General features: G+C 35.1%; 1 protein-coding gene across 4 annotated transcripts in view; it reads right to left on the bottom strand.

Annotated features, from left to right (window-relative positions):
* Positions 1–12516, bottom strand: part of CACNA1D (calcium voltage-gated channel subunit alpha1 D) — a 253198-nt gene that overhangs the window by 234719 nt on the left and 5963 nt on the right. For all 4 annotated transcript variants that reach the window (XM_081938854.1, XM_081938852.1, XM_081938855.1 and 1 more), the window contains exons 2-3: positions 11599–11917; positions 7857–7962 (exon numbers count right to left, since the gene is read on the bottom strand). In XM_081938854.1, the coding sequence (XP_081794980.1) occupies positions 7857–7962; positions 11599–11917 (425 nt within the window). The remainder of the gene's footprint in view (positions 1–7856; positions 7963–11598; positions 11918–12516) is intronic.

Genomic DNA, 12516 nt, shown 5'->3' with positions numbered 1-12516 from the left:
AAAATACTTTATATTTATGTATTAGGTGTATTTATTTATTTATTAAGTTTTTATCTTCCTTTATTGCTGTTTTTATTCCCATTAAACATATTTGTTTAATTAAATATATTAAGTAACAGTAATGCTTATTAACTTAATGACTAACAAAATTTAAAACCACACAGCATGAAACTAAAATCAAATGAGAAAATAATAACATGAGAGTCTCCATAATAAAAGTGTTAACATACTCTACTATAACAGTTAATTAACTGTGCAAGTATAAATCTAAAATATTACAGTCTATGAAATAAAAATACATATCACCTAAAACAAGGTAGCTAATATATAATAATATACTATTATGTATAATAAGACTAAAGAAAAACCATAAGAAGTGGTTATACCTGTGACTAATTACTTGGAAAACTGCACAATGAAGGGTTGAAATCTCCTACATTTATTAGATTTGTTATTGGTTTTCTCCAGGAGTTTAAGATGGTGACACAGAAATCTCCCTTCTTTTTATCCCCAATATCCCTAAAGCTGAAAGAAAGAAATTGGTTCTGGGTTATCCTGTGAGTTTCTCTAGCTCAGGGGTGTCAGATTCGATTTCATTGAGGGCCGCATCAGGGTTGTGTTTGACCTCGGGGGGCCAGGGTGGGCATGGCTTGGGTGGGCGTGGCCAGCTTAATGTCATTCATGTTGGCAGCAAAAACGGGCTTCTAAGCTCCATTTTTGGCTGTGACACCTCGTGCAGGCACTACAGGCAGGTCATTCATTGTTTCCACGGTGGCCCTATGGGCCAGATCTAAGCACCCCTTGGGCTGGATCTGGCCCTTGGGCCTTGAGTTTGACACCTCTGCTCTAGCTGAAAGTGAATTGGAGCCTGCTCTTCTTCCAGCACCTGAACGTCTACACCAAGCTGGGTTGGAGAATTTTTTCTACATACTGGTGGGTAGAAATGGCTTTGTTGGAAAAGAGAGGAGTCCTCCCAAGATGGTTTCTTGGTCTTGATGGCCTGTCACCTTCTCCTTTCTTCTATTCCTAAAGAGAGTGTATGAGTTTTCCTTTTTTACAAAAATTGTTCCCTTTTTTAAAAAATCCATCACCTTGAAACTGTCAATATTACAGACTACCTTTTTTTTTTTCGTCCAGCAATGTCATAATAGCGCCAGCTGGGCTTTATTTACAATGTCACTGCAGCCTTCTTACAACAGTTCTCATACTATTTATTAATTTTATTGAATGTACTGTCTGACAAACAACTATAGAAGAAAACAGATCATAGGTACTCAGACTCACCTCCTGGAAAATCTATCAGCAAATAACTAACATGACTCACTAGAAAGAACAACTGACCTTCACTGTTATTAGATAAAAACAGGATTGTCATTTTGGAAACATATGTCATGACCTTAAATGGATGATAGATTTCAGTTATAAACATTATCAATGTCATTCATACTATTATATGCATGTAATTTGATTAATCTCACTTTTCCTGTGGGTTTTTTTAAAAAAAAGAAACTCTACAATTGGTTGGCTTCCTTTATATCACGTTCTGGATTGATTGTCTTTATGGAAGACAGATTAAATTTAAAAGTTTACTGTATAAACCACCTAAGAATCTGACATGAATAAAGATGAATATTCTTTAGTGAAGTGAGCAATTCACCAGTAGAATCAATTATATAGCTAGAGCTGCATTTCCTCAACAAAAATAAAACCTGTCCCTTTTTTTAAAAAGTCTTCAGACATTTTAAAAGACAGTATCATTGTTTTTGAAGGTAGACTAGGAATTGACAATAAAATAAAATCACAACTATAGAAAGGCATTTTCTACCTTTAAATTAAATCTTTACATTTTTATAATTAAGCTTTCCTTAAAGTCACAGCTCCTTCACATGCCAATGATTTATTCAAATCCTTTTAAAGTTTAGAATACTAGAAATCCTGGCTTTAAAAAATATTTTTTGTAGAAGGCTGTCCAGAGACTATACCACCCAAAAGCCAAATGCGATTTTAATCGGAAAAAGACGGCACCTCCAGATTTAAAGGTATACTATAGGCACAGTCTTTGTATTAAATTTGAAAATGTAAATGTATGCAGAACTATAACACAGTAATGACCCACTCTACACACACACACACACACACACACACACACACACACTTACACACACACACACACACACACACGGGATGGATCAGTTGTTGCACCCTTTTTTCTAAAAAGAAATCGCAGAAAACAATTTCAAACTTTTTTCCTCAATTACATTGTACAAATCCTTACTCTCTGTACCTTCCACGAACAATGCTTTCCACATCCTCATTTGCAGTCGATCAAGTTTGCGGTACAAAAATACACAATTCATGCTGCATTTGCAATCAATTATATAGTTTTTAAAAATATATTATTTATTTTAATAATTGTTTTGAAAAGACAATTAAAATGCATATTGTTCAAAGTAGCTTAATGTTCAAAATAATCACCGAAAAACCTCATGGCCATGAGAGGCATCAAAATAGGCAAAATGATGGACAAAACATTGTGATCCAAGCTCTGCCTCTTTGGTTGATGTGTTGATGTCCCATAAATACAAAAAAATCAACAAAAAAAGTGTTGAGTCACCACATCACACTTGCTACCTTGTTGATACCCATGATAACAATTTATGTGTACAGCCAAGGTACAATATGAAACATGTATCTGAATCTGCGTTCATATGCAACATTCATAACTGCATTAAAGATGTATTTGTGCAAACAAAAAAGAACTCACATTTGCTGCTTCCAGGAAAACAGTGTAACTGAATTTATTAAACCCTCAGATAAGAAAAAAAGAACCTTACTCTTTGCCTTAGAAGACATACATATGAAATCTAAATTTTCTATAAAATGGCCTATCCTACTCACCCCAAGAACAATATTTGTTATTTATATAGACTTCTAAATAGATTGACAGCAAAGTAGAGATCCGAGTCCTAAAGTTTTAAAAGCAAAATAAAACTTTGGGTCAAATAATTGATCCAGCACACTGTTCTTCTACAAGTTTTTATCTTTGGAATTTTTGTATTATCCTGAAGAAATAAACCTATATAAAACATACCAAATGACTGTATATATGCAGCGTATTCTAATAAAACAGGTAACAGTTTTAAATGGCTTTTCAACAGTGACTTCTTTGTAAAAAAAATGTACAGACAATTTTTCAATAAACCAAACGTAAATGATTTTGTACTGGCCAGCTTTAAAACATTCCCTGTATACAGACTATGTATACAGACTATGATATGAGACTATGATATGAGAATGAAACATTGCCTATCAGAAATTCCTTCTTTGTTTAAATGCTTATATTTAACATCCATAGAGATCTGCTCTTGTCCACATTGCAAATAATAGAATCTCCCTGCTCCATGAATGTATTACTGCATAAGCATGTGTGAACCTAATGAATGCTTTCACTACACTCATGCAGTATTATCATTTACCTCCATATGACTTTATGCAAACCAAGAAAATCTGGTAGTCCTCAAAGATTTACGCCATAATAAAATATGAAACAGTTGTCACACAAATGTTACAGTTAAATGATGAAGGAATCAGGTGTATAACAGCTAGATAGTTAGATAAATAGATAGATAAACACGACAGAATCTCCAGAAAGCAACAATACTATCAATAAAATATGACTAATCAATTTGTTAAGGATTATTCAAATATCTATATTTGAAGTAGCAATCATGTGCTTCCTCTTCCAACTCTGAGCTCCCAAATCTGGATGATCATTAAATGGCATCAAGCAAATCATTAAATGGCTGGTTTGATCAATTGAACTGCTACAGCTTTACTTTAGATCCTCTCAGTTTTCAACTATCTTCTACATAAAAGTTACCACACTACACAGAAGGCATTAAAAAATGAAGGCTTTTTGTCTTAAGTTTCCAGAAACAATTCACTGTATAATAGATTTAGTCGTGACACATGCCTCTAGTCTAAAACAAACCTTTGCATTAGTGCCACATCACAGATTGCTGATCACTGAATATTCATGGTTACTTCCATTGTCTCAGGATCATGACTGAATCGAAAGTATGAAATAACTCTGTAGCGTTAGAATTCTCTGTGCGATTACACACAAATGGAATACTTCTCACAGAGTATTAACCATAGTCATAATATGATAATGTTGTATTTTTTCCCCTTTTGTTCAGTTGTGTCCAGTTCTGGGACACTACCTGACATTTTTCTTGGCAAGGTTTTTCAAAAAAAGGTTTGCCCTTTTCTCCTTCCGAGGGCTGAGAGAAAATGACTGGCCCAAGGTTTCTAGCTTGATGTTTTAACCACTACATTAAACAAAATGCTAACACAGTACGATACAATATGGTATGGTACAGTATGGTATCATATTGTATGGCATGATATAGGTATAAGTAGGAGGGAGGTCACTGTAATACATCAGCAGTGTGAATTATAGTGGGAAAAGCCACAGAAGTATAGGGAGGGGACAAGAGGAGTCAAATAATGAAACAGTATCACGATATTATAAACACATACAAAATGGGTATAGCAGCGCAACATGGCTTTTAATATTTTAATTAACACCATTAATTGTGAAGCTTTGAAAGCCCAGCATAGAGATAAACATTTCTAATAGATATATTCATTTAATTGTATAGGATATTTTTTTAAAACCTGCATGTGTCATAAAACCATAAATCTCAAAAGATGTGTATCTTCTGCAGATACATGACAAATAACAATGCAAATTTAATTTAAAACATCCTATTAAATTCAGTGGAGATGTCTACCACCTATGTAGGCATAGTTTATCAATTTTGTTTGAAAGGCATGGCCATTTTATTCTTAGTTGTGCAGGGTAATTATCATACATATTGTTTTTCAATTGCCATAATTACCAGCTGAAAATGGCCCAATAGTTCCTTCACAATGGACCAAGCCACAAAGAGGAACTTAAAACCAGCTATATGTTTTTTTTCTGGCACACTGCAGCCAAAAGAAACTATCATTTTCCACCTGGACCCAGCAACCTAAAAGCAAGCCATGATACTTCACAACTATATCCTTGAGTCGAGAAGACTCTAGGGAAAATTTCAATAAAACTAGTTAGCTGCAAGCATATTATATGAATGTAGTGAAAGAATGACTTCCTCTTTCATCAACACAAGTACAAAAAAATTCAATAATTCAATAGTTTATCTAGTAATTTCAGCCAAAAATCCTTTCATCCCATATCTCATATTTTATCTATTGGCAAATAAAGCCTCATATTTCAGTCTGAATCAGCAAAACTCCATTAAGAACTTCCAGAAATAACAATATGCATATGTTAACTTTAAACCAGTAAACCAATTTCATATTTTTTCTCTTTCTTTACACTTTAAAAATTCATCATTCAATTTTAAAAAATCCATTAAGAGCTACAAGAAACAACTTCAAATGATATCTCAGAAATTAATTTAGCATCTTTTTATCTCCCCTCAATTTTAATACCATCAATTATTATTTTCTTTAAAAATACAACAAAATTCTGTTCTTGCCATTTCATATCTACTAACAAATCTTAAGAGTCTTATGATTGAGTCCTAGTCAAGAAAAACCCATTAACAGCTGTTATAAAAAAAGGATCATAGACACTTTAACCTTCACAGAATAAATCAACTTTATCAACTTTTTTTTCAAGGTCTTGACTATTCCTTTTAGTAACATCCCAAAAGCAGATTTCTTCTCTCTTTTCTTTCTTTTCCTCAATAATTCCTTCATAATTGATGGCCATAGGGGGCAAACAACTGTCCCCTGTGGAACGGGCGCGCAATTTGGGCGTCCTCCTTGATGCCCGGCTGTCAATGGATGACCATGTGGCAGCCGTGGCAAGGGGGGCGTTCCACCAGGTTCGCCTGGTGCGCCAATTGCGCCCCCTACTGGACCGGAGTGCCCTATGCACGGTCACTCACGCGCTGGTGACGTCTCGCCTGGACTACTGCAATGCCCTCTACATGGGGCTCCCCTTGGGACGCATCCGGAGACTACAGCTAGTCCAGAACGCAGCCGCGCGGGCCATCATGGGGAGTGCACGATACTCCCGCGTAACACCCCTCCTGCGCGAGCTGCACTGGCTGCCTGTGGCCTTTCGGGTGCGTTTCAAGGTATTGATTACCATCTTTAAAGCGCTCCATGGCATAGGACCTAGTTATCTGCAGGATCGCATCCTACCACACACGTCCCTACGACCAATCCGCTCTCACAGGGAGGGACTCCTCCTGGTGCCGTCCACCAGGCAATGCCAGCGGGCGACACCTAGGAGTAGGTCCTTCTCTGTGATGGGCCCAACCCTCTGGAATGACCTCCCCCCCGACATCAGAACCACCACTGACCTCCGTTCCTTCCGTCAAAAACTAAAGACTCACCTGTTTCAATTAGCTGGCCTGGCACACTCTTAGTCTTACCTCCCGGGGATATATTTTAATTGGGTTTGGGAATTTTAATTGGGATGTTTTAGGGCTTTTATACTATATTTATTTCTTTGTACAGTCTCACCTCCTCCACTCAAATGCTCAAGTATTTAATTGTTTATATATTATTTATATTGATATTTATGTATTTTATCTGTGTTTCATTGACTGTACACCGCCCCGAGTCCCTTTTTGGGAGAGGGGGCGGTTTATAAATCCAAAGAAATAATAAATAAATAATAATAAATAATAAGCATTACATGTCTCTTTTTTAAATCCCAAGTAAGAATAATGTCCAAGTCAATTTTCTAAGTTAAAATCCATGTATCCAAATCACTCGTATTATTTGTGTATCCCTTTTAACTATTAAAATTTCATCCTGTTTCATTTGTAAGTCTGTTCTATATAATCTTTTGTCAATATCATACTTGCATTCAGTCTAAAACATAGATTTTTCAGTTATATTGTGTTCTATCTCTTCTTTTTAAGCCCGTTTTTATTGCCTCAGACAATACGCTCAATGTACATTGTTCCCAAATAAACTCAAATTCTTCTAGAAGGAATGTATATGTGTGCTGTTGTGCATGTCTTCTATTTATTTTCCTTTTTTCCTTTTCCCTTAGCCTTTTTTCTTTTTCTTTCTTTCTTTCTTTCTTTCTTTCTTACACTTCTTTTTTTTAATTTTTAATGTTTTCCTCAGTTTATCTTAATTTTATTTCAATAAAAATATTATGAATGAACACAAAACTGATGCAATCTCTGGAAAAAACTATTTTTTTCCTTCAAGCCTTCTCTGTTAAATGAGAAACTATCCTTCCATGATTGGAAAACACTTTCTGTTAACAGAAGTCAAGTCTATAATTTTAACATGCATCTACTATGAATATCTTCCTGCTAACTCACTTCCGTTAAAGGAACAACATTCTTCCAAATGTAACCGACATCTGATTTTCTGATTAGGAAGGCAATTATATATATATACGTTATTTTCTGGAATATTATTCTTCCTTTGAAAATATATTCAATATTTTCTATTGATAGCAAGGAAGCAATCAAAACAAAGTGAATAGAGAAATAAAAGTTCATGTGACAGCCAGATATAAAAGAACAGAGAGCATTGACACAGCAAATAGCATGTAAGATTAAACAGCAGCCACCTATAAATCCAATTACCATTTTCCTGCTAATGCATCTTATTGTTTCAGAAACCAGAATATCCCTATCAGACATTGCAATCAAAGTAATACATTTAATGTTTAAATGTTGATTCACTTTTTTCACCTGACTAAATAAACAATTCTTTTTAACTTTTAAGGGCCACCTGAGCAAATTTAAAAAAAAAAAACATTTTAAATATTTAAAAGACAGTTTAAAGATGAAGGTAAAAATGCTACTTACCAAATCATGGTTTGTTGAATTAGAATCATCTTCTGGAAATGGGATGTAAACAGCTAAGGCCACACAATTGGCAAAAATAGCCAATAATATAAATATGTCAAACGGTCTTAAAGATCTTGTTAAGGAACATTCAGTTGTAAGACATAGGAATATTTGTTATAGTATTATTTTGTGTTAATTTTTGCATTATATACAAGAAACGTCTTTTTGAAATTAAATTGGCATGCTCCTGTCATTTGGTTTGGTTTTGTGATTGATGAAAGTGACAGCTACCTTACATAGACAATTATGTTCCCATGTTGGAATGTCTTTGAGCACTTAGGGCCTTTCAGTGTCTTATTACTTCACATTACATTTTTTCATAGTAGAGCTATTAAAAAATAATCTGTATATGTATATACAATCAGTGAAGCTTGATCATTATAAAATACTTTCAAATAATTTTGCTGCTCTGTGTCCATTCATTCTTACCACTAGTACGAAAGGAACTTGAATACAAGTAACAGTATAATAACACTACAAAGTTGTCTATATTCCTGCCTAGTTATCTACATATTTATTGGATTTAAGTGCCCATAGTTCCCATCAAAGAAGAAGCAGGAAAGAGGTAATACAAAGCAAGAATCTCTCTTCCTCATTTCCAGGCTTCCAAAGAATCAACAGGAATCATTAAGAATCATCAGATATCAGATTGTTTCCAGTAATAGTGAAATTGTCTTCCATTCTTTCATTTCACCCACTCAACAGCTAATATATGAGGTAGATTTGGCTGAGAAAGAATAAAGAACCCAAAGCACACTCAACAGGGTAGACTTCAACTTGGATCTCCTTGGCCCTAGTTCAACAATCTAATCACTACCCCATACTTACTTTTGACCAAATACTAAATCAAACTATGCACTTTTTCCATTACTGAGAATCAGCATAGTAGATGCAAAGGTACATCAGTTACTATCAGGAGCACCTACAGGATTCAGTATTTTTGCCAATAACCAAAAAGTCATCATGCAAATATGATGCAAACTGAACCCCATCATATGCCATAACACATTTACAAAATGATTAGAGTGAGCCTCATGATGTAATAGATATGTAGTTGATATTTTGCATCCTTTTCCACACACCTCTTTAAAAAACCTCTAGTTACTACTTTATCCCACCACACTGACTAGAGGTGGACTGTCCTCCATTATGAATATTGTTAGTTGACTTGAAATTCTTAAAGTTAGACCTTCAAAAACTTTGAAAATTGCAAAGAATGGACAAGTAAATGATGTCATGTGCATTGTGACAACATCATGGAAATGACACAGATTGTGATTATGACATAAAACCAATAATATGAATTATACAAACTGGACCATTTCCATAACAATGTCACAATGCAATGACATTGTTCGCTCTTCCATTCCTATTTGCAATCTCTAGTTAAATATTGAATGAATTTTGGGGCATTTGTCCAATAAAACCACTCAGATTTAAGAAAACATGGACTCCATCTAGATAATGACAATAGAAATGACTGCGTCTTCATCCTAGGAAGCCATCTGGAATTATTTGAGCCTGCCAATCTTGAGGAAGCTGAGAGGGTTTTCTATAGTAGTAAATATAATCAATTCTCATTTGGATTACTGCACTTCATGGTTGGTTAATATTTCCCATGAAGTGGCAAGAAGTTGGAGCAGTAATCAATACTTCTTTGAGTGAAGATGTTCCTATCACTTTAACAAACTTTCATACAATCTGGGATAATCTTGGTAGCCATTCACTGGTAGTCTTGCAATCTAGAGAGCACAGAGGTAGCAAATTATAAGGATTTCCTGATTTTCATTCTAATTGACAAGTATTGAGGAGTATATTTCGGGCAGAGGAAGGGTTTCTTTTGGGAAGATGGTTCATTTTATGATCAAATTATTAGCCTCCTAGAATCTATGGGATTGGGTAGCATACAATGATGTAAATAAATAAATGATGATTGCCCCAAAATATGCCCAGTAAATGCTGTCTCAGTAGAAACAGTATCCAACTATAATATAAAGTACATTGGGTTATATCCAAGAGTTCCATTCTACTGATGGCAATGCTCCTTCTTCTATAGAATTTTTGTATCGAATCCAATTCATGTACATCAATTTTACATATGCACAAAGTGATGAGTTTTTGGGGGGGAGAACATTCTAAAAAAAAAGCTATGTCACTTAAATAACAAAAAGTTACCGATATTTTATGAAAGATGCAATTCATGCACAAAATTCCACTGAAAACTCAACACTGACTGAATGTATGCATTACTTTAAATGAAATTAGAAGCATAAATTGTATTATTTACACTTCTTCTAAGACGTAATTACCACTTATTTAATGGGTGTTACTGCCAGTTCATTGGACGTAAGAAACATTAGCTTGGAACGGCTCATACTGAGCTGAACTTAATTAAGAAGGGAAGGGTAATTTATCATATTTATAACTCACACATTCCAGCAAGTCTACTATGGCAGCAAACAATAAAGATTGAAACAATGCTTAAGAAAGCCAAAAATAATTAAATATTTTCAAAAGCTTCACAATGGTATATAAAAGCTATATGTTACAACACCCAACAAACCATAATGGTTAATGTAAAATGTATATATATAAAAAATATCAGCCATATTTTTTTAAACAACTAGAAAAGAAAAAATGAGTGGAAAAAAGTTTTTAGACTCTTAAAAGAAAGCAGATATGGAGGAATGTAGACTTCAGTCATGAACTCCATAATGATGGTTCCATTACTGAGAAAGCTTTTCCTAGTCAAGGCTGACCAATCAGTACCTGCAATGAACCCTTTAAGGACAATACGATTTCAGTCTGGCAAAAGATGCTGTCATACTGTGTGCCAAGGAAAATCAGCACTTCCAATAGCCTATTATTTGTTCAAGGAGAAGAAACACCATCTAGTGCAGCTAAGATATCATCCATACCATAAAAAAAGGAAAAATGGAAACAGGTATCCTGCGTGGCACCCAGCCCTACACTTTCTTGCAATCACTCCTAGCAGTATGTTAAAAAGCATGATGGACAGAATAAAAACTGTACAATAATACCATCACTTCCCAAAAGCAGTCAAGGATACCAAAGTCAACAGTATGAAAACCTGCCAAAGCATCCAGGATCAGAAGAAAAGTCATATTACCCTTGTCACACTCTCTCAACACATTGTCCATAAAGGTAACTGCCTGAAATCCAACTAAAATGGATCCTATAAATCAGTTTCAATCAGACGTGGCTGAAGCTACCCAGCTATCACTTGCTCAGTCTTGTTGACCAAAAGTGATAAATTCAAAAATGTCTTGTATTTTCAAAAGGCAATGGTTCTTTCAATAGGAAATGTACTCATTCCCCCTCCCTCCTGTCATCTTCATGGCTACAGCGCTACCTCCTCACTGAAGAAGACCCTAATCATCAAGCATATCATCTCCCTGAAAAGATCCTAGAGCCAATCTCAGCCAAGAGAGAGAACTATCTAAAGTATATGAACTCATCAACATCCTGCCCATGTCTTCAAGAAGAAAGTAAAATGCAGACTTTATTTCAATTTATTCATGATAACTTGCTTTCTGCTCAGGTTGACGTTGCTCTAAACAACCACTAAAAAGTATTGAATTCCTTCTATTCTAGAGAGTGAGCCAAAGTGTGTCTCTTTGATATGATCTTCATGTCTACAGAGAACAGGAGACATAACAACATTCCAGTAAAAGGATACTTCCATTCTACTATACTAATGCAGGCTCTTCGGAGTGGGTTATTGAGGGATAGACAGAAAAGAGCACGGGCTGGCCGACTATTAGATGTATTACCCTGTTTTTTGCTCTTGGCATATTGCTGACGCTTTCTTTGGGACAGAGATCCTACAGGTTGAGCTGGGGTGGTGCTCATGCCTTGGGCAGCCTTAGCTTGTCTAGCAGCATCAATTGCAGCTTGCCAAGATAGCACCGTTTGCTTGGTAGGTGCTGAATTGTTCGGCCGGATTGCTGGGCTGTCACCAGGAAGAGAAATTCTGGTGCTATTTGCATAGCTTGCTTCTGTGGAAAAACAAAAGAGAAGAAGAAAATTAATGTGCCTTTTTTTCCTGAAATAATCCAGTTCTTTCAAACTTCTTGGAAAGACTTAGGTTTCAGTAAAATTTGAGGCCTTTTCTTTAAAAAAAAAAGAACAAAAATCAACAGGCCCTGTTCTACTGAAATTAAAAGATTCATGAGAAAACACCACAGGCATCTGTATCTAATGCTTTGCAAAGCCAAGAAATTTCCCATTTAAATACATCCTTAAGAAGCTGAACATCATCTATTTTAAAAGCAAGGGGGGAGATATTCCAATTTCTTTCTTTCTCCTTGGAGTGTTAAGTATTCATTGTCTTAGAATCAAAAAGTCAATCCAACCCACCCTGCTCAGAACAGGGATTAAAAAAAAAAGCATCTCATTAAGGGGATCTTCTCTTGCTCTGAATATATGAGCAAGCATTAGATATTCACTGACGTGTAATATTTATATTACTATGGAAACTCATATGAAATAGCCAACAAGAAGTATTCTGCTAGAAACATGGTCTGCAATATTCTTTAACATATTTGATTATTAAATGGTATCTCCATAGGAACTAAGGCAATAGTGAACAACTTGT

The sequence above is a fragment of the Natrix helvetica genome, assembly GCF_964273705.1.
Source record: "Natrix helvetica genome assembly, chromosome: 1".
In the NCBI taxonomy this organism is placed as follows: domain Eukaryota; kingdom Metazoa; phylum Chordata; class Lepidosauria; order Squamata; family Natricidae; genus Natrix; species Natrix helvetica.
Note: the sequence above shows the minus strand (reverse complement) of the source record. Positions and strands in the feature narration are given on the sequence as shown.